The following is a 24925-nucleotide window of genomic DNA, read 5'->3' on the forward strand; positions in this document are numbered from 1 at the left end:
CCACTGCTGGTGGACAGGATACTGGGCTGCATGGACCTTTGGTCTGACCCAGTACACCCTTTCTTATGTTCTTATGTTCTTACAGTCAATGAAAGTTTCTCATTCACTGCAATGGGTGCAAAATTAGGCCAGCACTGAACCGTTCTTTTCTGATAATCACATCCATGGTGTTTGTGTGCATGTGTGTGTGTGTGTATTTGTTACATTTTAAAAGAAAAATATATATTGAGAGAAGAATTGTGAGCTTTAAGATATTTCTAACTATTAAAAAGATAAATTAATTTGACATGTGTCTAGCCGTTAGCATGCTGCAGCTCACTGTTATACACGTAATTGTTATAAGTGATCCAGTCATCTGAACACTGGTATTCTTGATTGTACTGAAGATACTGACAATAAACTGTTTCTTTCCCCAGGAAGTAAGAAGGGGAGAGTCTTTGTAAAACAGCTGCACTGAACTGATATGTCAGCTTCCTTCGGATTTTAATGATTTCCCCTGTTCTTCCATAGTTCCTCAGTGCTCTGGCCATTTTCTGATATGTCATGACCTTGCGGTTTCCCTTTCTTTCCCCCCACAGCTCTGCAAGTTTCTCTTTGTTTTTGGAAACAAACTGGAAGACACCATGGGGTTTATCCACCCACTGGATGCAGTTTGCCATAGCTGGGTCACACAGAGACTCATGAAGATATTCAAACAAGCGAAGCTTTTTTCTTCCTAGCAAAAAATAAAATGCAAGTGGTCAGAGCAAAATCTAGGTCAAGGTAGTACCCAGTCATAGATTAAAAGGCCAGTATAACAGGAGCAGTAGAAGACCAGCAATGGATTTAATGGAGCTATAGTTTTGAGATATAGCCAGACTGTAGCAATGGGGATTTGATCATTACAAGATTGATAGTGGAGTATATGGTGACCATAAATAACATTCGGCACTTTGGTAGCTGGTCTCAAAAGTGGCAAATTTAACAAGACATTTAGACAGACTTCTAATGAATGCTGGGGGGAGCCCATAGTCAAGATACATATTAGAACCAATGCCATGGAGCAATGCAGGAAAGAGTTTCTGAATGGAACCAGTCAGAATATTTAGGTAAAAGGAATGGGTTTTTTTGTTGTTGTGGTGGTTGCTGAAATATGCTGTTTTGTCAAGGCCAAAACAATTTAGGTTCAACGAATCGATTCTGACCAATCGGGAAGGTTTCTGAGGTCCAGGATGGACTTGCTGGTCAATTATAGAGAGAGATCTGAATCAAAACCCTGACCTTTTTGATCACAAAATAGGCAATTGACACAATTCCATTTCACAAAAATGTTTGAAAGCTTTTGTTTTCATTCCAAGGTAGAACTAAAACAAATTTTAATACCTCAAAAGTTGTCGTGAAACAGAATTGTCATCCTCCAGCCACCTCTGGTTCTGGAGGCTTAAGGTAGATTACTAGGAAACAGGCTTAACTCCAGGGCTTTAAAGTTGCTTTTGTCTGAAGTGTTTCTAGTTCCATGCTCAGAGCCAGCCAGCCAGGGGATGAGAAGCCAGTGTAAAGAGGTGGGACTTAGGGCAGGTCTACAATAAAAGTGCTACAGCAGCTGCAGCAGTGTGGCGCATCTGGTGAAGATGCTCTCTGCCAACGGGGCAGTGCTCTCCCATTGTCATAATTACTCCATCTCCTTGAGATGCGGGAGCTATGTTGTTGGGAGTGTGTCTCCAGCCAACATAGCACAGGTGTGGACAGAGCTTAGGTTGCTGTAACTTGAGTCGCTCGGGTGGTGGTGTCTTTTTCACACCCCTGAGGGATGTAAGTTAGATCGACTTAAGCAGTAATATGGACCTGCCCTTAATTTTATTGAACACAGGGGGAAAATTGGGGGAAGGGAGAGTCTATGCAGAAGTTCCACTGTAACCAAAGTGGAAGCAGACTGCTGGCACCTAAAGCTAATATGATTTGGGGTGACTGTTTTAAACTAGGAGGGGGGAAGCTGACAGTTGCTCAGGAGCACTTAGTCCAGACCAAGACATCTGCTAGGGATGACAGTAACCCTGCATCTGGTAAAAAAGAATAGGACAGCTGTACTGGAGGAGGAACCACTTGAGCTCAGGGGTACTTTCCAGAAAAATAACAGGATGTCAGACTAAGGAGTTAATTAAAAATAGGCATACAGCTATGTAGCCTATAGGACCCATATTATCTAAACAACATTATTAACCTCCCTAAAATCAGGCAACAGCTAGAAACAAATACTCTGCTACCACAATGAAAAGTTTAAAAGCAAAAATAAGTGAACTAGAATGCCTGGCAATGGAAGAGGGCCCCGACAAAGTGGGTATTCACCCACGAAAGCTCATGCTCCAATACTTCTGTTAGTCTATAAGGTGCCACAGGACTCTTTGCTGTTTTTCCAGGACATAATAGGCACTTCTGAAACTTGGTAGAATGACAAAAGTCAAGGCACCCTGGCTAGAAACTATACAGGAAGTTGCAGCAGTAGCACTATCATTAACAGAGTTCATATAATAAAGTTAAAATTTTGGAGTGGAAAATCAGTATGGATACAAATCCCAAGTCAGAATACAAATATACTAGTAGGGTGTATAGTTCTGGTCTCCTGACCAGCAGAAGGATATTGAGTATACAGGGTTGAAAGAGAGCAAACAGGCAACTTTAGTCTAATAAAAGAATAATAATCAAATGTATCTGCAACTAACAACATGTTAAATGGTCAAGTATTGCATTAGGATAAGTTTTAGAAAGGCAATATTTCCATATTTTTAGTGATTGCTTCTTGGAATAGTGAGCTCTAGTGCGCGCAGGAGAGGCTATTATTGACTTAGTCCCAAAGAGTTTATTCAAGAAGTAACTATAGTTGAACCACTAGGTCATAGTGACCAAAGTATAATCAAGTTTAACTTCAGTCAGCAAGGGAACATAACACAAGTTGGCACTCTGAAACTAAACATTAGAAAGGGAATTTTCAAACACAACAACAGAAAAGGGAAGCTACTCAAGAAGACCCTCAAGTCAAAAAAGGGGCATTTCATCTCAGCATGAAGGCTACTTAAGTCTACCATAGCAGAGTCACAGAAGGCATGCTTACCTCTAAACAAAAACAAGTAGAAAGGCAATGAAAACAGAGTGGTTAAATTGCAAGGTGCATGAGGTAATTCGAGCCAAACCAGATATCCTTCAGAAAATGGAAATCCAACTCTAGTGAAGTCAATAGAATGGAGCATAAACTATGGTAAAATGCACAATGAAATTTAGGAAAGCTAAAAGGGAATTTGAAGAGCAAATGGACAAAGACATAAAACAAATTAAAATTTTATTTAGGTATATCAAAAGCTTACCAGGGAACCGATGAGTGTGCCAGACCACAGGGAATAAAAGAAGTAAATAAAGTGGATAAGTGGGCATTTGCAGAGAGCTAAATGATTTCTTTGCACTGGTCTTCACCACAGATGATTTACCTTTTTTCAGATAAGGAGGTGGTATTGTCCAAGACTGAGATATCAAAAGATGTATCTATTCTTGGAAAATGACAATCTTCTGGTGGAGTAACATCTTGATATAGGGGGTTCTATAAATCAGATGGCTAGATTATTCCAGTCTTTTTGCTATCTGCCTGCAGACCTCAGGTCAGAATTAAGCCCTTTGGGAGTTGTATTCCAGTAAATATTACATCAAAAGATTAATTAAATTTCTCCTGATAATAGTAAAGGAAAGAATTGAGGAAATAATGAAAGAAGCATGATTCACCACTTCTAAAAGAAGGATATGGAGATAACACAATGTTCACAGATAGCAGAGTTTTTTCTACACACCTTTCCCTCCTTTTTGCTGGCTAGCAGTAGTATGCATCACTTGGTTTTCTGGAATATTCGACAGAGTGTGGTAAAGAGTTCCTTCAGAATATAAATCTGTTGCGCTATTCTTCAAGAAATTAAGACAACAAAGCATTACTACCAGAAAACACCATGCGAGAAAAAGAAAACTTGAAAAGAACTGGCTCACTGGATAGCCACAGGAATCCTATCATTCATTACATGACACACAGGAGATTTCCCCCCATCACTACTGTGTGTAGTACATAGTGTTAATAAAGAGTACTGTCAAACTAGGAGAAACAAGGTGAGTGAGGTAATATCTTTTATTGGACCAACTTCAGTTGGTGAGACAAGCTTTTGAACCACACAGAGCTCTTCTTGAAGTCCAGGAAAGGTATTCCTGGTGTCACAGCTAAATAACAGATTGTTATAGCAAGAGTAGTTAGCACATATTCTAAGGGACATTCAAGGTAAAGTGGTCTGTTAACACCCTCCGCAGTCATAGGACAAAAAGAGTGGTTAGTGGGTTACAGATTGTAATAAACTATAAATCTAGTGTCTCTGTTCAGTCCATGATTTTTAGGCTATATCTATACTACAGGTTATATCAGTGTAACTTCTGTCGCTCAGGGGGATGAATAAATCACACATACACACACGCTTCATACAGTACACTGACGTAGGAACTGGTGTGGACAGCACTACGACACGGAGGCTGGAGTAGGTAAGCCAACGAGAGAGCTTAGAGCGGCTACATTAGAGAGCTTTAATCAGCACAGCTGCATTACCTCTGGCTGCATTGATGCAGCTGCGCTGCTGTACACTCTCTTGTGTAGCCATGCCCTTAGTGTCCAGCAAAGTTATGAATTTAAGCTCCCAGGCTCCTCTTTGGAAAGTGTTGGGCAGGTTCCCTTTAAGGATGAGGACTGATAGGTCAGACATAAAGTGATCGCTTTGATGGAACCAAGCTACCCGTGACTCTCACCAGGTCTTTCTGCTGTGGAGGGGACTCTGTGGGGAAGGCAATGCAGCCTAGAGCCTATCAGCATACTAAGAAGCAGACCATGGAGTAAGGGTGATGTTTTCTTTCAGTACTTGGAAGACTACTCTAATTAAAAATGGAGAAGGTCTTGCAGGCTAGAGTTGTACCAAAGGGCCCAAACCCTAACCCCCACCCTCCGCCACCTCCCCTCTCTAAAATTAGGCCGTTGGTGAGGCAACCACATGCACCGTACTCAGCAATCTTGTTTTCCTTCTTGTAATCCATGTCAGTCAAGAGAATCATTTAAAAACATCCCAAAATGGGGAGAGACTGGACACTGGAGTTTGTTCTTCTCAGCCTGCTCCCCAAATAATATAAAGCTAACCCTTTCCCACCTTATAGGTAGTTTTGTCTGTTAGTTTGCACAGAGTTCCAGTGATCCACATTAATTGATGAACCACCATGCAAAAGACTAAGAATTACATCTCCATCAGTACCCTTTGATCTCTTCTATCCAATGGTGTCAAATAGTTAATCTTGGTGCTAAAGAGAGATCATGAAACACATTGTGCAAAGATTTTCCCATGCAGTTTAAACTGAATTACTCCTGACCAGGCACGCACCAAATTTATAATCTGCTACGGAGTGCTCCTCCTGGCTCTGCCCAGACCCCACCCCCAGTCCACCCCTTCCCCCAATGCCCCATCCCACCCTGCTTCTTCCCACCCACACTCCACCCCTGCCTTGCCTCTTCCCTGCCTATTCATGCCCCCGCCTCACCTCTTCCCACCTTGTTCTGCCCCCTCCTCCGAGTGTGCTGTGCCTTCACTCCTCCTCCCGCCCCCCCCCAGCGCCGCCTGACACCATGAAACAGCTGATCCGTGGCAGGTGGTAGGTGCTGGAAGGTGGGGGAGATGCTGATTGGCGGGTCTGCCGGAGGCAGGAGATGCTGGGGGGAGGGAAAGGTGTTGATAGGAGGGCTGCCGGTGGATGCTAAGCACCAACCATTTTGTTGGGGAGGGGAGGGATAGCTCAGTGGTTTGAGCATTGGCCTACTAAACCCAGGGTTGTGAGTTCAATCCTTGAGGGGACCATTTGGGGATTGGTCCTGCTTTGAGCAGGGGGTTGGACTAGATGATCTCCTGAGGTCCCTTCCAACCCTAATGATCTATGATTCTATGATTTTTTTCCTGTGGGTTGTCCAGCCCCAGAGCACCTATGGAGTCGGCACCTATGAGGCTGGATTTTTGTCCGGATGTGAAATATGAAGAGACAGCTTTTATTTTTATGGTTGCTTGCTACACTGTGTATTTACTTACTATTACATTTCTCCAGTTGTATAGTGGTTCCTCTGTAGGTGGTGCTGCAGAGTAGTTTGGACTTGCTCTGAGGTGAGGATGGTGGTTGATTAGGGTCTGGCAATTTTTATAATCTACTTGAGAATATGGAAAAAAAGAGAGTGAGTGAGAAAAGGGAAGAAAAGGAAATAATTTTTTTAAAAATCACCTAAATCTTCCTTCCAGGTCTACCATTTTATGTTGTCCTTCTGTGTCTGCCTTCTAGATTAGAAATTCCCCAGAGCAGGGACTCTCTTAATATTGGTGGCTTATCCAGCACCAAGCATATAGTAGTCATATACTAATAATAATAATGTCACTAGACGGTTGTTTTTTTTTAGTTTGACGTAAAACAGAATTCATGAAAAGAGGCTCATTGAGCAATATAAAATAGTTTGGATCATAAAGAAAAGGTCCATGCTCACCAAATATAATGATGAAAGCAGGGAACATCATAGAAGACTAAAACAAGTGTTAGAATTGTTAGAGAGGAAAAGAATACTTTGTACACTTTCTATGGAGATGTCCATCAGTACAGCCAAGTGGAATGAAATAATAAATAGAATTCTGTAAACATGATTTTAGGCAGTTCTATCCTATTGATCTAAAAATCTTCATAATGAAGGGCCTAGAGAATGCTACTAATCTAAATGAACTACAGGGAAAATATTCCTGTGGTGTGAGTCCTCAGGATGTTTAAAGATAGCATAAGGGAACACTGGGATGATACATCTGGAAACAATTACACACTGTTTAAATGAACAGAAGATGATTTTGAAGGGATATGCTTATTCCGTTTTGAAATGTGGGCCAATCCTGAGAAGTGCTGAGCACTGTGAGTTGCAATGCTTGGCATCTTTCTGGATTGGACCCCTATGGATTTAGACAAGATCAATACTACATATGATACAAGTTATCAACACTTGTAAGAAATTATATATAATAGGTTCTTCAGCCAATGCAAATCAGCATGGAATGGAGTTACATTGATAAAAACCAGCTGAGGATCTGGCCCAATGTATATATTACTATCTATGTATTAGACCAGTGGTGACCAATCTGAGTCTGAAAAGGAGCCAGAATTTACTAATGTACATTGCCAAAGAGCCACAGTAATACATCAGCCGCCCCCCTACCAGCTCCCCCACCCTGCTCCCAGCACCTCCAACCACTGGCATCCCTGCCGATCAGCACCTCCACCTCCCTCCCTGCACCTCCCGATCAGCTGTTTTGTGGCTGGGTGGGGGGAGTGAGGGCACTGCAGGCTCCGGGGAGGGGGCAGGAAGGGGTGGAGTGGGGGTAGGGCCTGTGGCAGAGCCAGGGTTTGAGCAGTGAGCATAACCTGGCACATTGGAAAGTTGGCGCCTGTAGCTCCAGCCCCAGAGTCGGTGCCTATACAAGCAGCCGCATATTAACTTCTGAAAAGCTGCTTGTGGCTCTGGAACCCCAGGTTGGCCACCCCTGTATTAGACTATAATAGTTAACATGTCAAATAATAATATATGCCTCTTGGGAGAAAACTGTCAATGGCAGTTTGGCAGTTTTGCCACTGATTCAATGGGACCAGGATTTAACACTTTGTCTTCCTGTGTCCCCATATCTATTCATTATGTAAAATTAACAAACAAAAACTAGAAAATAGCTCAAGTTGTACTGTATTTTGATTCAAAAGACCTCTCTATATTGCAAATCTCAATTGACAACCTGCCACTGTTTCAAGTTTTTAAAAGCTATCATGTTTACACTTAAAACCTATAAAATCACAATTTTCTAAAAAAGATTATCCAGAACTTAAGTTACTATATATGCACAAAAATGTTTATCTTAATTTGTATTTAATGGATCCATCTTAATGTAAATTCAGTGAATATAGAAATCAATTGTCCCTAAGCATTTTTTGTTTTGTTTTGTTTTTTTCTTTTTGCATTGCAAATCATTGTTGTATCAGTTCACCCACAGAATAATTTGCGGGACATTTTGCAGTTAAATACATCAGGAAAACTGATAAATGACTGCTGCACAGTAATTATGAATATTTTGACAATAAGAAACTATTATCCAAACAAAGCAGTTTAAGGTTTTTTGTGTATAAAAATTAAAAATGATAAAGTATAATGAAAATAATTATTTTTACCTGGTGAATACTGAATCTCACCATCAGAATGTTGCTGTAACACCTCTAAGGCATCTTCAAAGGCTTGACCCAATATGTCTTGGTCAGAATAATTCTGTAAGAACAATAGGTCTTTTCTGCTTGAAATCAACAAAGAACAGCTTTGATACTTCAAATTCCAAGTACTTGGAAAATCCCAAATAAATAGAACACTATAATAGATTATGCATAGAATAAACCATCCTGGAAGAATATACATTTTGCAGATACTGATAGCCTGATCCTATAACCCTTATACATGTGACTAGTTTCTGGTCTTTTGAGAAGTCTCTTTAAGATCAAGAGGACTATTAATGTGAGTATAATTACCCATGAGTGCAAATGTTTCCAGGATCATGTCTTTAATTTGCAGCAAAAGTTACAAAAGATTGTTTGATTGTTTTATAGTCTTTAATAAGAAGTATTATATCTGTAATATAATATAATTTATTAAAATAAAGTTATGAAACAATAACATGGAATTGGCTTATCATGTGACACACAAATTAGGAACTGAAGGCTACAGTATTGTAAAGCAGCATATAGGAAGCCACATTGTGGAATTTTACAAAACCACTTTTTGCCATTTGTATGGCAATTTGGTATCTTATTCAAAGTAGGGATAACAATAATTTTGCAAACTATGCAAACTCCTAAGATTTTCTAGTAGTAAATTGGAAGTTGTTCTTAATGAAAAATAAGAATAAAGGGACTGCAGACTTACCATTATTTAGATACCAAAGTTGCAATCCTGTTTAAAAGGAAACAATATTATTTTCAGGTATTTCAACAAGACAAAAATTACTTCAGTGGAATCAGTGGAGTTACTCCAGATTATTAACAGTGCAACTCAGGACAGAATGTGAAATATTTATGTAATTTACATCATTATTGATAAAAACCTATCTACATTTAGAAAGTGTACTTTGACTGAAATTTTTAATATAATTAATATTAAATTAGTTACAACATTGATTTTAGAGATTTGTCTTGGATTTTGAATTAAAAATTCCACATAATTTCTCAGTATTAAGATTTTATGGAAGTACCACGTTACTTTCACTAAAACTATTAATTCTGACATTATTATCTCACATATCTAACCTCTATATATGAACATTTTAGAGAAATTTTAAAGTGACTATATATTGCTCTTGGCATTAAATCTTGATTACCTTAACCTCTTAATTTCCCAAAGATTATTGGCCTGACTCAGCTGCAGTTATTTAAGTCTTTCTGGGTTTCAGACGTCACTGAAACAAGAATAGTTTTTTTTCCCCCCACCGTAATTTAGCATATAAATATGTATGAGTATACATAGCCATCCAGAGTAATTGTCAGTCCCTCAAGCAAATTAGGTTTTTTTATAAACAATTATGATAGATTAATTTTTAACCAGCTGAACATAGAATATATGTGATGTGCAGCATTACATATAGATGGTTCCTTACCATTTCTTTTGGCACATATAGACATATATATTTATGCAGTTTTATATAATTAGTTTTTGCTATCTTTCTGAAATGGGCCCTGTAATTTTTTTCAGTTTTAAGTGTAATGTTCAAATTACCTTAAAAATTCAATCAATCTATATTTTACCTCATGAAAAGTTTGATCCTGCTCCGTTGAAAACAGTGGAAGTTTTGGCACTGACTTCAATGGAAGTAGAATTAAGACCTACTTAAGAGAATCTGGATGAGGTATTTAAATATAAATGAGAAACAAATACTTTGTTCCTAACTGACTGTAAAGATCTGACCTGTAAAATACACTCCTGTAAACAAGTAGTGTATTTTAAAATGTATATCAAGGTACTGTCTAATTTTATAGATGTCTTTTAAACCCTTCCTGACTAAATTGTTTGTTACCATATATGTGGTTCTGAGAGTATACACAAAAAGAGTGAAATCCTGGCCCAACAACATCAATGATTGTTTTGCCATTGATTTCAATGAGATCAGGATTTCTCCTCAATGTCCTGTCTCTATAACATACACAGGAAGGACAAAGTTGCTCTTTGGTATAAAACTATTGATTTTGATTTCAGAGATAACTTAAGACAGATTTTGGCCCTGGTATTTGTTGCATACTGAGCTTTAGAATTTAATTTAAAGGCTTGATTCTGCATTGCTGAAACCCATGGGAGTTCTTATTTAAAACCACCATTCCTGGCATTTTAATTAAAATACATTTCTTAAAATGAGCTGTTTTATCCCACCAAAAGTCTAGACTAGTAAGTGGTAAAGTTGATTACATTGCTACAATAATTGATGGCTTACATAGCCTAACAAGGTAAAGTACTGGTAACCGCTGAATGACTGTACCATTTGCAGAGCTGAAAATAGAGAAAGAGAGAGAAAAATAATCTGAACACTTACCTAGGATAGAAACTTCACATACAACACAAAGAACCAGTTATATAAATAATGAAGGACTGAATTATTACAGCAATAGGCTGGCAGAAAGTTTGCATTAAATAGCTGATTTTGGGGAAGTGCTTCAACTAGGGGTTTTTGTTTTGTTTTTGAGCAAAGGTGCAGCACAGTGCCATCATAGTTTCTAATTTTGCGTAGGGCAATAGATAGAATGACTATGTGCTGCAGAATGTTTTTTTCCAAAATAGTAGCAATTTACTTTGGAATAAAGTAAAGTGTTTAAACTGTTGCTTAAAACAAGCAAAATTATAAGCAATTAAAACTGAATCTGTGTGACTGTGGAACAACCTTGTAAAATTGTCATGAAAATGTTACAGCCCAGATACAAAATTTGCTTGCCTTCCCTTTGCCATGATGGTTAGGGTGAGGTGTTGGAGTGGAAAGAGAAGTGAATATTGTCCCAGCCATACTGGAAGAAAGACAGGAGGCAATGGATGTGGTTTAATTAGCCCACAACCTTATTCACTTAAAATACCTGATAATAAATTATACAGTGCAGGTCATAATTTCCTTAATTGTTTCCTCCAATTTGGGATGGCTGCTCTCAGCCCTTCCCCTTCCCAACCTGGTCCCAGCCAACCTGTTGCTGTGATCCTGCTGCCATCCCCTTGTATGAGGTTTAAGGTGTCTGGAAAAAGAGGGGGGTTGGCTCCCTGTTGTACCAGATGTTAGGAGTACTGAGCCCCCTTTCCCCTGCTTCCTTAAGGGAGGCTTTTCTCTACATCCTCATCCAATCTATTTTATCCAATAACCTTCCATAACTAGTACTTGTATTCGACATCTGTCACAGCAATGTGCCAACAATTAGCTTGGATGTCTCCCCCACCGTCTGCCAGATTCACCAATATTTACCAATACCTTCCCTACCCTCAGACAAAAATACATCTGCTCCCCAGTCAGATGGGTGTGCCCCCATCCATCCTGAATAACTGGTGACCAATAGATATGTGCAGATGAGTAATTACCAATTCCTCTGGATCACACTTGAATTTATACATCTCCCAATTTATGTGCCCCCTGGCCTTATCATGAAGGCTTTGTGGCTCCATGCCATAGCCTTTACTGCCACATTTCAGACCAAATAATTGTCATAATAACCCAGGAAAAAATCCTGGATCTGCCTCAAATCCTTCTTAACTTTGATTATCAAGTCAACTTGCTGACATGCTCCTACCCTTTGAGCATTGGCCTGGGAGTCCAATCCTTGAGGGGGCCATTTAGGGATCTGGGGCAAAAATCTGTCTGGGGATTGGTCCTGCTTTAAGCAGGGCAATGGACTAGGTGACCTTCTGAGGTCCCTTCCAACCCTGATATTCTACGAGGTGAAAAATAATCATATCTCAGTCCAGATCCACAAAGGTATTTAGGCTTCTAACTTCCACTGATTTCAATGGAAGTTAGGAGCCTAAATACCTTTGTAGATCTAGGCCCTGGTGTCTGCAGCCATGGTAACACATTTTACTCATCCATCAATCTTCCCTGAGAGGGTGACCTTCTAGGATTTTGCTAGTAGAATTTTAGAATTTGCTAGTAGAGTCTAACAATTGTGCCCAACTATCTTTCCCCAGCAATGGGCCAGATCCTCAGCTGGTATAAATCATCATAGTTACATTGTTTTCAATGCAGTTTTGCCATTTTACACCAGCTGACAATCTGGCTTAATGTATAAATTTAGAAGAAGCTTCTAAGATATAGAAAGATCTAAATCAAAATTCTTGCTCGGTACAGTCCAGAGCTCCTGATTTTTGGGAAAGTTCCTCTTCTCACCGGGATCTAGGTAGCTAACTTTTCAGAAGCAGACCAATCTATTTTGGCATGTTTTCCAAAATGACCTCAATTGCATGCCATGCAGTGCTGTAAAATAGTACTCACCCACATGAGCCAAGCACCGTCTTTAACAAGTTCAATGTAAAGCTCACATAAATATTTTAACTATCAATTAGTAACACTACACATGACTCTGAACTGTGAGTATAACTGATTTGCGGACAAAAATATCTGTGGGTGCCAAATACAAGGGCAATTTTGCAAAACTAGGCCCTAAACCTTCAAGATATCTGACATGTTTTCCTAGAAAAATACAGTACAGCAATAGTTCAGTGTTGGAGTTTTAAACCTAGAGTTTCATTTTACAAATTATTCTGATCTGACCTGTGTTTTTAAAGGAAAATGAACCGCAAGAAATGTTCGTAAAATTGTGAATCATAACTCGGTGTGTGATGTGGGACTAAAGCTGATTAAGCAATTAGCTTCCTGTTCATCTGCTCAACTTTACGAAGTAGTTAAACTTACACTTTTGCTCTGTAATGTGAGACTAAAACAAGTTCTATAGTTTACTCCTTTCTTGCAACAGAAACATAATGACAAATCTTTTTAATTGTATCAGATTTTTAAAATAAGAATGAGCTCCAAAATATGTAGAAGAAATTTGCCATATTTGTACTTGTTTATATAGCATTAATCCAAAACTCTACAGGCAGATTCTGACCTCAGTTACACCACAGCAAACTCTGAAAAAACAATGTTTAAATTAATGAAGTTAGACCAATGTAACTGACATTAGAATCTGGCCCCACGGGTGCTGGAACAATGTATATAGTAGGAATGCTGAGAGCCATTGAATCAAACTGTAAATCCTGTGTATGATGGAAACTACTTCAAGGCAGGGGGTTGTGGCAGCACCCCCAGCACCTCTAGTTTCAGCACCTGTGCCCAAATTCTTGCTGTGTTTCTATCAGCTAGAAGTGCTTGTTGACAGATAAGTGATGCATTACTGCAGAAAATATTGTGGCCTGCTCTTGTGTCTAAGTCTGCATTCAGATTGTTATTATTCCATATCACAATTACCCCTGTGTTGTTCATTTTGGCCATGGACTTGTAGTGAAATTGAGAGAGGGTCAAAGATAGAGGTTTACAATGTTAGTCCATAAAAATTAATCTCTCTCTTAAATTAAGTTGCCTGATCAGTGTCATCTCATTAACGATACTAGGTCATATTGTAAAGAAGGTGAATAACACTCATTTTCTGTTTTCATATAGGATGGAAAACACCATAGCATGATCATAAATGCAGCTCTTGTTTTGTATGGTGGACTTAAACTCCCTAATTTATTTGTATAATAGCACTTTTAATCTTCTACATGTTTGAGCTGCCGGTAAGGACTTAATCTTACTCCTTTTGAAGTTTATTGGAGTTTTGGATTTGTAATGTAAAAAGTGTCTCAAACTCTGTGCTTCAGCTAATATTGTATGTCATTATTAAAAAGAATATATCACAAGAAAACTGGAGTACTAGCATTCACAATACTCAGAAAGCTTGTCTAGACCAACATGCCAGTCTCAGCCAGGTCAAACGTATCCATGGGCTGTATTGTAGTCTCACACGATTGTATGAGTATATTGCCAAACATACTGGCTGGAGGCAAAAGAGACATGAGTTCTTTGGAAGATAGCAGGTATGAAGTGCAAAGATTTTAACATAGATGAAGAAGTTGTAAGGAGAGTAGGATGGGAAGTCCGGGTATGGGATTGGCTGCAATCAAAAATATTATGATGGTGGGGACACTGTAGAAGACAAACAGATGACAGAATTCCAAAGAAAATAATGCAAATGCAGCCAAGGTCAGTCAGGCCTAGAGGCTGACCACCAGCTAGGTGTCAGGACATTGTGCACAGGGGCATGACCAGGCTGGGCTTAATGGAGGAACAAGTTACAGACAGGAATGAAAGGTGATGCTGCAGTGCTCTCTTTATCTGTAAAGATGCTTTGGGATGAACAGATTATTGACCAACAGTCAGCATGAAATGTGACTGTAACAAACATACATATTTACATGAACTGTGAATGTCCTTTTATCATAGATAAATATAACATCTGAACATTTTCTAAGAAATATATTTCTGTGCATCTATAATGTGTCATTGTATTAGGTATAAATACTCATGTGAATATGGCAATTGTTATTACCCTATAATATATCTATATCTCCATTTTACATGTGCCTTCACATAGAATTTGCTTGGAGTGCACATCAGTTAACTGAATGTGCTTTCAATCTTTGCAAGTCTAAAGACCTTTGAAAACAAAAACTTCTAAAATACTGGACTGGTAGGGAAATTGTAAATTCAAAGGATGACTTCTTTCTTTTGCATCACTGAGGAAATTATATTAGAACAGCCTTAGATTTTCTAAAGTCTCTTGTTCTATAGAGGTAAATATTTAGGGCCATTATTAAATAGAAGTGTTCAAGTTGCACTTGAAAAATATGCCTATGTGAATACAGAGGTGACTAGGTAGGCAAAATATGCAGTTGCACATGGAAAACAGGTACTTGCATGCATAAGATGGGAATTGCCTGCACAATGTCCTGAGTGGCAATTGAAGCGGTATATTTTGCATGTGAAGTTATCTGTTTGCACGCAGCACGTACCCATTGTATACACAACTTAGACTAATTTTCTGAACATTAGGCCCTTAAAGCTCTCCTCAGGCTTGCTAATAACAATTAACAATAATGCTTAGCACCTGCCTAGTGCTTTTTTATTACTATATCTCAATGTAGTTTACAAAGGTGAGTAAATAACATTATCATCATTTTACAGAAGAGATAAATGAGGTATATAGAAAGAAAATGAACTACCCAAGGAAGAGCTGGGAATAGCATTCAATTATCCTGACTTCCAGTTCTAGATCCTGTCTGTTGGATCACAGTGCCTCAGTCTGTGCCAAATTCTCTCTCCCTTTGGTTTCTGACGGTAAAATTATCACACTGGTTATACACTGCAAAAAAAATCCATATCAGCAAGTCTCAGAGCCTGGACCAAGCGCCTCAGGCTTGGGAGGTCCGTGCTACAGGCTTAACATAACAGTGTAGACATTTCCACTCTGGTTGGGCTCTGAGACCCACCCCCCTCGCAGGGTTTCAGAACCTGGGCTCCAGCCTCGCGAGAACATCTACACTGCTATGTTTAACCCTGTAGCATGAGCCCTGCAAGCCTGAGCCAGTTGATCTGGGGTCTGAGACTCGATACTGCAGGGTTTTTTTGCAGAGATACCCTATGTCTCCCAAGGTTAATGGAGTTCTCCTCAGAGTGAATTGAGGGGACATGTGCAGAACTAGCTGTCTCTGTGGAGAAACAAGCATTGTTCTTTTTAGAGTTGGGATCTTATTGTCCTCACCTTTGGCTGAGGAGATCTGGCTACCATCAGGCTCCCCAACAAATCTCTGCTATGGCTGAGCCTGGCAGTACACATCAACCACCTCGTGTATTTTGTGTACAAAGGAACTGAATGTGTCAGTTATGATTTTTGCATCAGATGGGAAGAGTGGATTCCAGTAATGAGTCTGAAAATGAGAACAAGCTATTCAAATCTTAATGCCTCAAATGACTTATAAGCCTGATATATTGAATCAAAATTTGAAAGTCAATGAGAAATGGAGACACCATAAACCTCTAGTCTTCTATTTCCTCTTTATTTTAAAAACATACTCCCAACAATAGATTCATTGTTTAGGTTTCTGACGCCACTCTATCCTTTGCTTGGCTGCAAAACTGAATTCATACAGGTCGTGTATTAAAAATGTTCTTCCCTGCAATCTTTCCAAAGCTGCCTCTAACATACATTAAATATATTTTTAATTTTTTTTTGTATTACAATAGCTCTTAGAAGCCCTAGTCAGAATCAGGGCCTCACTGTCCTAGGCACTGTTCAAAAACAGAATAAAAGTCCATCCCTGCACTTTGGAGTTTACAATCTGAAATGGCAAATGTATTCTCATCAGATCTTTGTAGCATGCTCACGAATTCCAGAAGTCAGTTGAGTTGTAGTTGCCCAAACAAGAAAGAGGGATGATTTCAGATATGAAATTCAGATAATCATAGACAAACTGGTGGAAATGGAGCCTGATTGTGGAAATTGTTCTGTCATGGGGTGATGGTTTGCCCTCTGTGGAATGCCCACAAACCTAGTGATTCTTCAGGGATCTATGAGTGGTTGAGGCCACCCATACAGAGGCCCTGTGTCTCCACCTCTGCTCTGGCCCTCAGCAGGCTCCACTATGCCAGTTCCCTGGCCATGTAGCTCCACTGAAGCCTTGCTACCAGAAATCCCATTGGTTGTAGCTGTCCTCAAGGCTGCAGAGTAAAGGCAATACAATGTCTGCCTCTAGGCGGGTAATGGATGATATGCATTCCATCTTCCCGACCAGTTCCCAGCTTGTCCAGCCTCCACCCACTTCCCTTGTGTAGACTAGATCCTGGTGCACCTTTTTCCAGGTCCAGAAGGGGCTGAGGACTTTGCAGCAAGGTGGCAAACCCCTTCTCTCTCTGCATGGGGAGGGATATACACATGCCCTCCTTTATATGAAGAATAGAGGAATGATCTGGGCATGATTACTTAATGCCGAATCAGTTTGTTATTCGAACTTCAAATGAGCAGACCCAGGTTATGTTTGGTCTTCTTGGGAGCACAGCTTCCCAAGAAGAAATAACAATGAAACTTATCCTTTAAAAAACAAATGCTAAATTTTGGTAATTACTTGACTAGGCAATAAGGCCTACTATGAAATTGGTTGGATAGGCATAATGTGTATTAGAGAGAAAAGAAGTGATCACAGAAACACAAAATACAATTATTGGCACTGTTGTAAAGCAGATAATAGCACTGGGCAATAAATGTCCAGTTTTGCCTAAAAATGTTAAAGTGTATACACGTCCAGACAAGACAACTATTTCTCAGACATGGGGAGGTGAGTATGTAATATGGTATAACTCTTTACCTATTTCATCAGTTTGCTCCACAGATCCCAATGAACCTCTGTTTGAAACTAAGGGTACGTCTACAGTACAAAATTAATTCGAATTTTATTTTATTTATTTTATTCAAATTTGCAGAATTGAGTTCTTACATTCCATGTTATGTGTCCCCACTAAAGCACGTGAATTCGGTGGAGTGCATCCACAGTACTGAGGCTAGCATAGAATGGCGGAGTGTTGCACTGTAGTAGCTATCCCACAGTTCCCGCAGTTTCTGCCGCCCATTAGAATTGTGAGTTAAGCTTCCAGTGCATGATGGGGCAAAAACATTCTTGCAGGTTTTTCTGGGTGTGTGCCGTCACTTGCTCCTCCCTCTGTGGAAGCTACAGCAGACGCCATGCTGCCAGCAGACAGTACAACACAGTGCACCGCCTGTCTCCTGGTATGTTGAATCCACTTCAAATGTCCTCTCGTCTTTCTATCTACTCTTTCATCTAACAATTCCCCGCTGTTTCTCGGCCATCATGAGCAAAGCTGCACAACTTCTGCCGCAAACTCTGCTCATGTTTCGGCCGCAAACTCTGCTCTCACCACTTTTTCAATGTTGTCGGTCCTGGGCTCCCGTGGAAGCTACAGAAGGCATCAATTCCCTGCTGTTTCTCGCTCATCATGAACAGAACCGCACAGCTTCCACCGCAAACTCTGCTCACGTTTCGGCAGCAAACTCTGCTCTTGCAGCTTTTTCCATATTGTCGGTCCTGGGCTCCCGTTGAAGCTACATAAGGCAACGATTCCCTGCTGTTTCTCAGCCATCGTGAACAGAGCTGCACAGACAATCTGGAGAAAGCATCAGAAGCTGTCCTGGGCTCCTGTGGAAGCTACAGAAGACAACCATTTACCTCCTTTTATCGACCATCTTGAACTGAACAGCTCATTTCATGCCCTTTTTCAAGGATTAACCTTGCAGGCACTATTGTGCGGCAAACATGGAGCCCGCTCAGATCTCTGCTGCAGTTTTGACCATTGTAAATACTTCACACATTATCCATCAGTATGTTCAGTACCTGCAAAACTGGGCGAGGAAGCGACGACAGTGCGATTACTATACTGATGAGGACATGGACACAGACATTTCTAGAAGCACAGCATGTGGCGACTGGGAGATCATAGTGGCACTGGGCCAGGTTCATGCCATGGAATGCTGATTCTGGGCCCGGGAAACAAGCACAGACTGGTGGGATCGCATAGTGTTGCAGGTCTGGGATGATTCCCAGTGGCTGGGAAACTTTCGTATGCATAGGGCCACTTTCATGACTTGTGATTTGCTGTCCCCTGCCCTGAAGCGCAAAGACACCAAAATGAGAGCAGCCCTGACAGTTGAGAAGCGAATAGCCATAGCACTGTGGAAGCTTGCAATGCCCGACAGCTACCAGTCAGTCGGGAATCAGTTTGGAGTTGGCAAATCTACTGTAGGGGCTGTTGTGCTGCAAGTAGCCAACGCAATCATTGAGCAGCTGCTATCAAGGGTAGTGACTTTGGGAAATATGCAGATCACTGTGGATGGCTTTAATGCTCTGGGGTTCCCTAACTGTGGTGGGGTGATAGACGGAACACATATCCCTACCTTGGCCCCGGCACTCTGTGGCGGCCAGTACATAAACCACAAGGAGTACTTTTCCATGGTGCTGTAAGCACTGGCGGATCACAAGGGATGTTTCACAGACATCAATGTGGGATGGCCAGGAAAGGTGCATGACGCTCGCATCTTCAGGAACTTTGGTCTGTTTGAGCAGCTGCAGGAAGGGACTTACTTCCCAGACCAGAAAATTACTGCTGGGGATATTGAAATGCGTATAGTTATACTCGAGGACTCAGTCTACCCCTTAATGCCATGGCTCACAAAGCTGGACACAGGCAGCCTGGACAGAAGTCAGGAGCAGTTCAACTACAGGCTAAGCAAGTGCAGAATGGTGGTGGAGTGTGCTTTTGGATGTTTGAAAGGGTGCTGGCACAGTTTACTGACTCGTTTAGATCTCAGCACAATCAATATTCCAATTGTAATTGCTGCTTGTTGTGTGCTCCACAATATCTGTGAGAGTAAGGGGGAGACTTTTATGGTAGGGTGGAAGGTTGAGGCAACTCGCCTAGCTGCCAATTTTGCACAGCCAGACAACCGGGCGATTAGAAGAGAGCAGCAGGTGCGCTGTGCATCAGAGAAGCTTTGAAAGCCAGTTTCATGACTGGCCAGGGTACGGTGTGACAGTTGTGTTTGTTTCTCTTGAAGTTACCCACACCCTATATATATGAAAGGAAATAAAGTCAAAATTGTTTTAAAACTTTCTTTATTATTTGATGCACAATGCATTGAGAGAAATTAGAAAGTAGACTGGGGGAGGTGGGGGTTGGGTTAGGGGGGTGGAGGAGTAGGGAAGGACAAGTCCAGAAACCAATCAAAAGTTTGCATATCCCAGCTTTCTGTTGCTTGGGCAGTCCTCTAGGGTTGAGTGTGTGGGTCCTTGTAGCCTCCCCCCTTGTGTTCTTGGGTGTCTGGGTGAGGAGGCTATGGAACTTGGGGAGGAGGGAATTTAATCATACAGGGGCTGCAATGGAAGTCTGTGGTCTTGCTGCCTTTCCCACATTAGATCCACCATACAGCAGAGCATGTCAGTTTGCTCCCCCAAGAGCTTGACCACAGCGTCCTGCCTGCTCTCATTGCGCGCCTCCCTCCTCTCTTCGTGTTCCTGTAATGCTTTACGGGACTCAGCAATTGTTTGCCTCCATGCATTCAGCTGGGCCCTATCAGTGCGGGAGGACTCCATGAAGTCGGCAAACATGTCCTCCCGAGTTCATTTTTTCCACCTTCTAATCTGGACCAGCTTCTGGGACAGAGTAGATAGGGGCCGAGTTGAAACATTTGCACCGGCAGGAAAAGGAAAAGGGAGGATAATATTTTAAAAAATACATTGCTGAGAACCAAGGGGGCACTTTGGTATGAGTAAGCCATCACACACGGCCAGGCAACAGAATTCATCTTGCAGGCAGCCTCTAGGGGCATGTGGGGTTCTGCTTCTTCAACATTCATTTCAATGCTTTCAAACTGCTGGGCCCCCTTTCACACAGCAAGCAATGCCTGGTGGGTTTGCCATATAAAAGTACATTCCGTTTTTACCATGAGCTCCATGCAATTATGGGGGGTGATGCCACCACTACCCCACCACGGTCTGTGGACACCTGCAAGGGGGCAGTTGCACGGAGCGAGGAGGAAGAGACATTTGAGGACTATGAGGAGGAGGAGAAGGCGGACAGTGCACAGATGGCAAGTGGGGAATCCATTTCCCCCGCTAGCCAGGAATTAATCTTAACACTGGATTCAATAGCCTCCTCTCACTCCAAAGGTGGGCTCCTGTTCCATGACTCTGGAAAAGGTACTTCTGGTGAGTGAGAGCCTGATCGGAGCCACGCGGTGGGGGGTAGGAAGGGGGGTGGTTGTTGTGTGCAGTGATCATCCCTGAGAGCCCGCAGGCCCTCTAGGGCTGGGACCCAGAGCACCTGTTTGGCTCCCTGGCTTTTTGGTACGCTTGCCTGAGCTCCTTGATTTTTATACGACACTGCTCTGTGTCCCTAGAGTAGCCTCTTTCCATCATGGCCCTGGAGTTCCTTTTTTTAGAATGTAGTTCTGCCATGACAGATTCATCTGCCCAGCATGCGATGAGATCCAGTACCTCCCGTTTGGACCATGCTGGAGCTCATCTGCAAATCCTGGACTGAGTGATCTCCTGTGATGGTGGACTGTGCTAATGGTCACCTGTGCTGCTGGTGACAAAACCGGAAATAAAATTCAAAAGTTCCTCGGGCTTTTCCTGCCGACTAGGCTAGTGCATTGGAGTTGAGAGTTTTGATGACAGCAGTGACAAGGGAGCATCTTGGGATAGCTCCCAGATGCCAATAACATTGAGTTGCGTCCACAATACCTTTAACCCAGGATTGTGATCTTGATTTAGGTGCTCCTCCACTTGTCGAGATGGAGTACAGAAATCGAACTAAAGAGCCCTTTAAATCGAAGAAAACCATTTGGTCATGTGGACAGAATCTTTTTTTTTTTTAAATAACTCTGCTAATTCTGAAATAACAGGCTAGTGTAGACCAGGCCTAAGGCTTTGGCTACATTAGCGCTTTTGTTGGTAAAACTTTTGTTGGTCAAAGGTGTGAAAAAAACTAACAAAAGTTTCACCAACAAAAGCGCCGGTGTGAACTGCACTATGTCTGTGAGAGATGCTCTCCTGCTGACATAGCTACTGCTGCTCGTTAAGGGTGATTTAATTATGCCAGTGGGAGAGCTCTCTCCTGTCATCTTAGTGCGGCTACATGGGAAACTTTACAGTGGTGTAGCTGCACCAGCAGAGCTGTGGCACTGTAAGGTCTCTAGAGTAGACGCAGCCTAAAAAATGTCCTGCCTCATTGTAATCAATAAAAAAATATAGGACCAGATTCTTAGTTGGTGTAATTTGGCATAGCTCCACTGAAGCCAGTGAAGCTCTGCTGATTTACACCAGTTGAAGTTCTGGCCCATATAATGTATCATCTATGTTACTTACAATGGGGAACGGGAAAAAATTGCTGTACTGGCATACATTTTTGCACATTCTTTCTTGACTTCCTGACTTGTGTTTCTTTGGGTATATTAGAAATTATTAAAAAGTTGTGATCATAGTAAGAGGTATTTTTGGTTTTAATCCTGCTGAGAACTCTATCCCAAATACTTATAGGTCAAACATTTGTTTTCAAAGATCAGACGAACCATTTTGTTTAGATAAAGGTAAGTGAAAAGTATTTCCATTGTTAAAGAAGGTCCAAAGTTCACATCTAAATCTCTTCTAATAAGGTACATAGAGGATTAGCTCCATCAGACTCCTCGTTTAAACCTTCTATATGAAAGTTGGAGGCCCCAGATTATTTTCTAGACCAGACCTTCCAACATTTAGCAACATTATTTTGGATTATAATTCTGGAGAGGTCCTACAAATCTGCACATTAGTTTTCATTTTTATAGTGTTCTTTAAAGACAAGTTAGCAATCCAATGTTTGCTTTACAAATTCTTGTAATTTCTAAATCTAAGGTAAAATGTCATCGAGTTTTTTATCCATTGTTTTGATAGAGTTATACAGTTTATTTGTATCTTGCCAAGATGTACGTAACTGTAATTGACTCATGTGTTTGAAGTTATACATATGTTTTAGTAGTTTGTGGTTTTAGAGCCCAATCCTCCAAAGATGTAACCACTTGCTTAACTTTACACATATGAATAGTCCTATTGAAATCAATGGAACTAATCACATGCATAAAGTTAAGGACGTGCCTAAATCCTTGCAAGATATAGCCCTTAATCTGTAGTTACTTCTCCTACAGAACTCATTAAGCTACATCTAGCAGGTGGACTGGATTGGCATGAGGGAGAGGATAAGATCTAAGAGGGGAACCTACGTTGACTTTCTCTCCAATTCCCCTCACTGAGACCTAACAAACTGGTCTAGTTGCCCCTGCTAGTCGGCCTTCTTGGGCGGCTTCTCCCTTGGCCCCATATAACCCAAGGGAGTGTCTTCTTCTGGGAAGTCCCCACAAACCGGAAAAACAGAAACCACAGAAACAGCACAAGGAACAGCTCTAATCAAGACAAGTGTATAGAAAAGAAATGAGTTAAATATTTTCTTTTTCTCAAGAAATGCTGACTACATGGATTAGTAAATATATTTAATAAGTGCCAGTTCTTCAAATCAATCTGGGTATAGTATATCAATTAATTAATATATCAATTAAAAATACACTTCCCTACACAAATTTTCACAATTCCTAAAGGGATAATAATTGACTTCTACACTAGGTGAAATTCACCCTTGTGCAGAAGACTAACATAAGGCCTATGAACAACTTATGTATGACTTAAACTCTTAGAATAGGGTTGAAGTGGTGCAGAGAGTTGGGGCTGGCCCCCTGCACATGGGTGAATTTCACCAGTATGAAGAACAAAAGGGAAATAGAACAACAAAGTGAATTCGGTAATTATGGGCTAGTGCTGGTTGAAAATTTTCCATTGAAAATCTTTTTTTATGGAAAATTGGGTTATGCACTAACTTAAAATTTACATGAAAAGTGTGCTTTAAAATTTGTCATCACAAAACCAGAAAATCTAAAATGTTTAGCCAACACCCCAAAATATTTAGGTTCTGGCCATTCTGTTTCCAATTTTTGGTGGCTAAAAATCAAAATAATTTTAATTTTTAAGCTTTCCCAAAAAAAGCTGAAATTTTCCACAGGGAGAAATTTTCCAACTGGCTCTGTTAAAGAGATTTAAGTCTTAAGAAAGTAAAAAAATAGCACCATAAATTCTATGGCTCTAATCTTGCAATTTACAGTATTCAGGCAAACTGGTGTTCCCAAATGAAGTCCAGTTGAAATGCATCTGACGAAGTGGGTATTCACCCAGGAAAGCTCATGCTCCAATACGTCTTTTAGTCTATAAGGTGCCACAGGACTCTTTGCTGCTTTTCCAGTTGAAATGAAGACTTCTAGCCTTTCTGAATGAGTTTACAACACAGGGACAGATTCTGATACCCTTGCTCAAGTTGATTAGTACCTTAGTCCAACAGTTTTCAAACTACGGATTGCGACCCAGTACTGCGTCGCGGAATGTAACACACTGGGTCATGGCGGCTCTGGTCAGCACCACCGACCGGGCCATTAAAAGTCCCATCGGCAGTGCTGCCCGGCTAAGGCAGGCTAGTCCCTACCTGTTCTGACACCGCATTGCACCCCAGAAGTGGTCAGCAGCAGGTCCAGCTCCTAGGCGGGGTGTAGGGGCACCCCGAGTACTGGCTCTGCACTCCCATTGGCCAGCCAACAGAAGCTGGGGGTGGCAGTGCCTGTGGGCGAGAGCAACGCAAGCTGCTTGTACGCCTCCACCTAGGAGCCAGCTCTGCTGTTGGCCACTTCCAGGGCGCAGTGAGGTCCATGGTGCCAGGACAGGCAGGAAGCCTGCCTTAGCACCCCCGCTGCACCACTGACCAGGAGACACCCGAGGTAAGCCTGTGCCCCAACCCCGTGCCCCATCCCCTGTTCCAGCCCTGAGCCCCCCGAAACCTGGAGCCCCTTCCTGCACCCTAAACCTCTCATCCCTGGCCCAACCCCAGAGCCTGCACCCCTAGCCCAGAGCCCTGATCTCCTCCCGCACCCAGCCCCCTGTCCCAGCCCAGAGCCCCTTCCCACACACTGAACCCCTCATTCCCGCCCCACCCTGCAGCCCTCACCCCTGTACTCCAACCCTCTTTCCAAGCCCTGAGCCCCTCCCACACCCCAAACCCCTCATCCCCAGCTCTACTGGGTTGAGGGCATCAACAATTTTCTTCAACTGGGTCACCAGAACAAAAGTTTGAAAACCACTGCCTTAGTCCAT

General features: G+C 41.4%; 1 protein-coding gene across 1 annotated transcript; it reads right to left on the bottom strand.

The window, feature by feature from the left end:
- Positions 1–293: 293 nt before the first annotated feature.
- SPIC (Spi-C transcription factor) lies at positions 294–18290 on the bottom strand. The gene is made up of 6 exons (XM_075071820.1): positions 18188–18290; positions 10566–10621; positions 8269–8362; positions 6117–6229; positions 3813–3921; positions 294–715 (listed from the first exon to the last, which is right to left on the bottom strand). The coding sequence occupies exons 1-6, from the start codon at positions 18288–18290 to the stop codon at positions 294–296; spliced, it is 897 nt and encodes a 298-aa protein (XP_074927921.1).
- Positions 18291–24925: the final 6635 nt, after the last annotated feature.

The sequence above is a fragment of the Chelonoidis abingdonii genome, chromosome 1 (assembly GCF_003597395.2).
Source record: "Chelonoidis abingdonii isolate Lonesome George chromosome 1, CheloAbing_2.0, whole genome shotgun sequence".
Taxonomy (NCBI): domain Eukaryota; kingdom Metazoa; phylum Chordata; order Testudines; family Testudinidae; genus Chelonoidis; species Chelonoidis abingdonii.

Excerpts from the sequence above, each read along its gene's own strand:
- SPIC (XM_075071820.1), bottom strand. The coding sequence starts at position 18,290 with ATGGCTGAGAAACAGCAGGGAATCGTTGCCTTATGTAGCTTCAACGGG. Across the intron at positions 10,622-18,187 it reads GCAGAGTTTGCTGCCGAAAC|CTCTGCAAATGGTACAGTCA; the intron begins GTGAGCAGAGTT and ends CTCTATTTTCAG. Across the intron at positions 8,363-10,565 it reads ACTTTACCTTGTTAGGCTAT|AATTATTCTGACCAAGACAT; the intron begins GTAAGCCATCAA and ends TTGTTCTTACAG.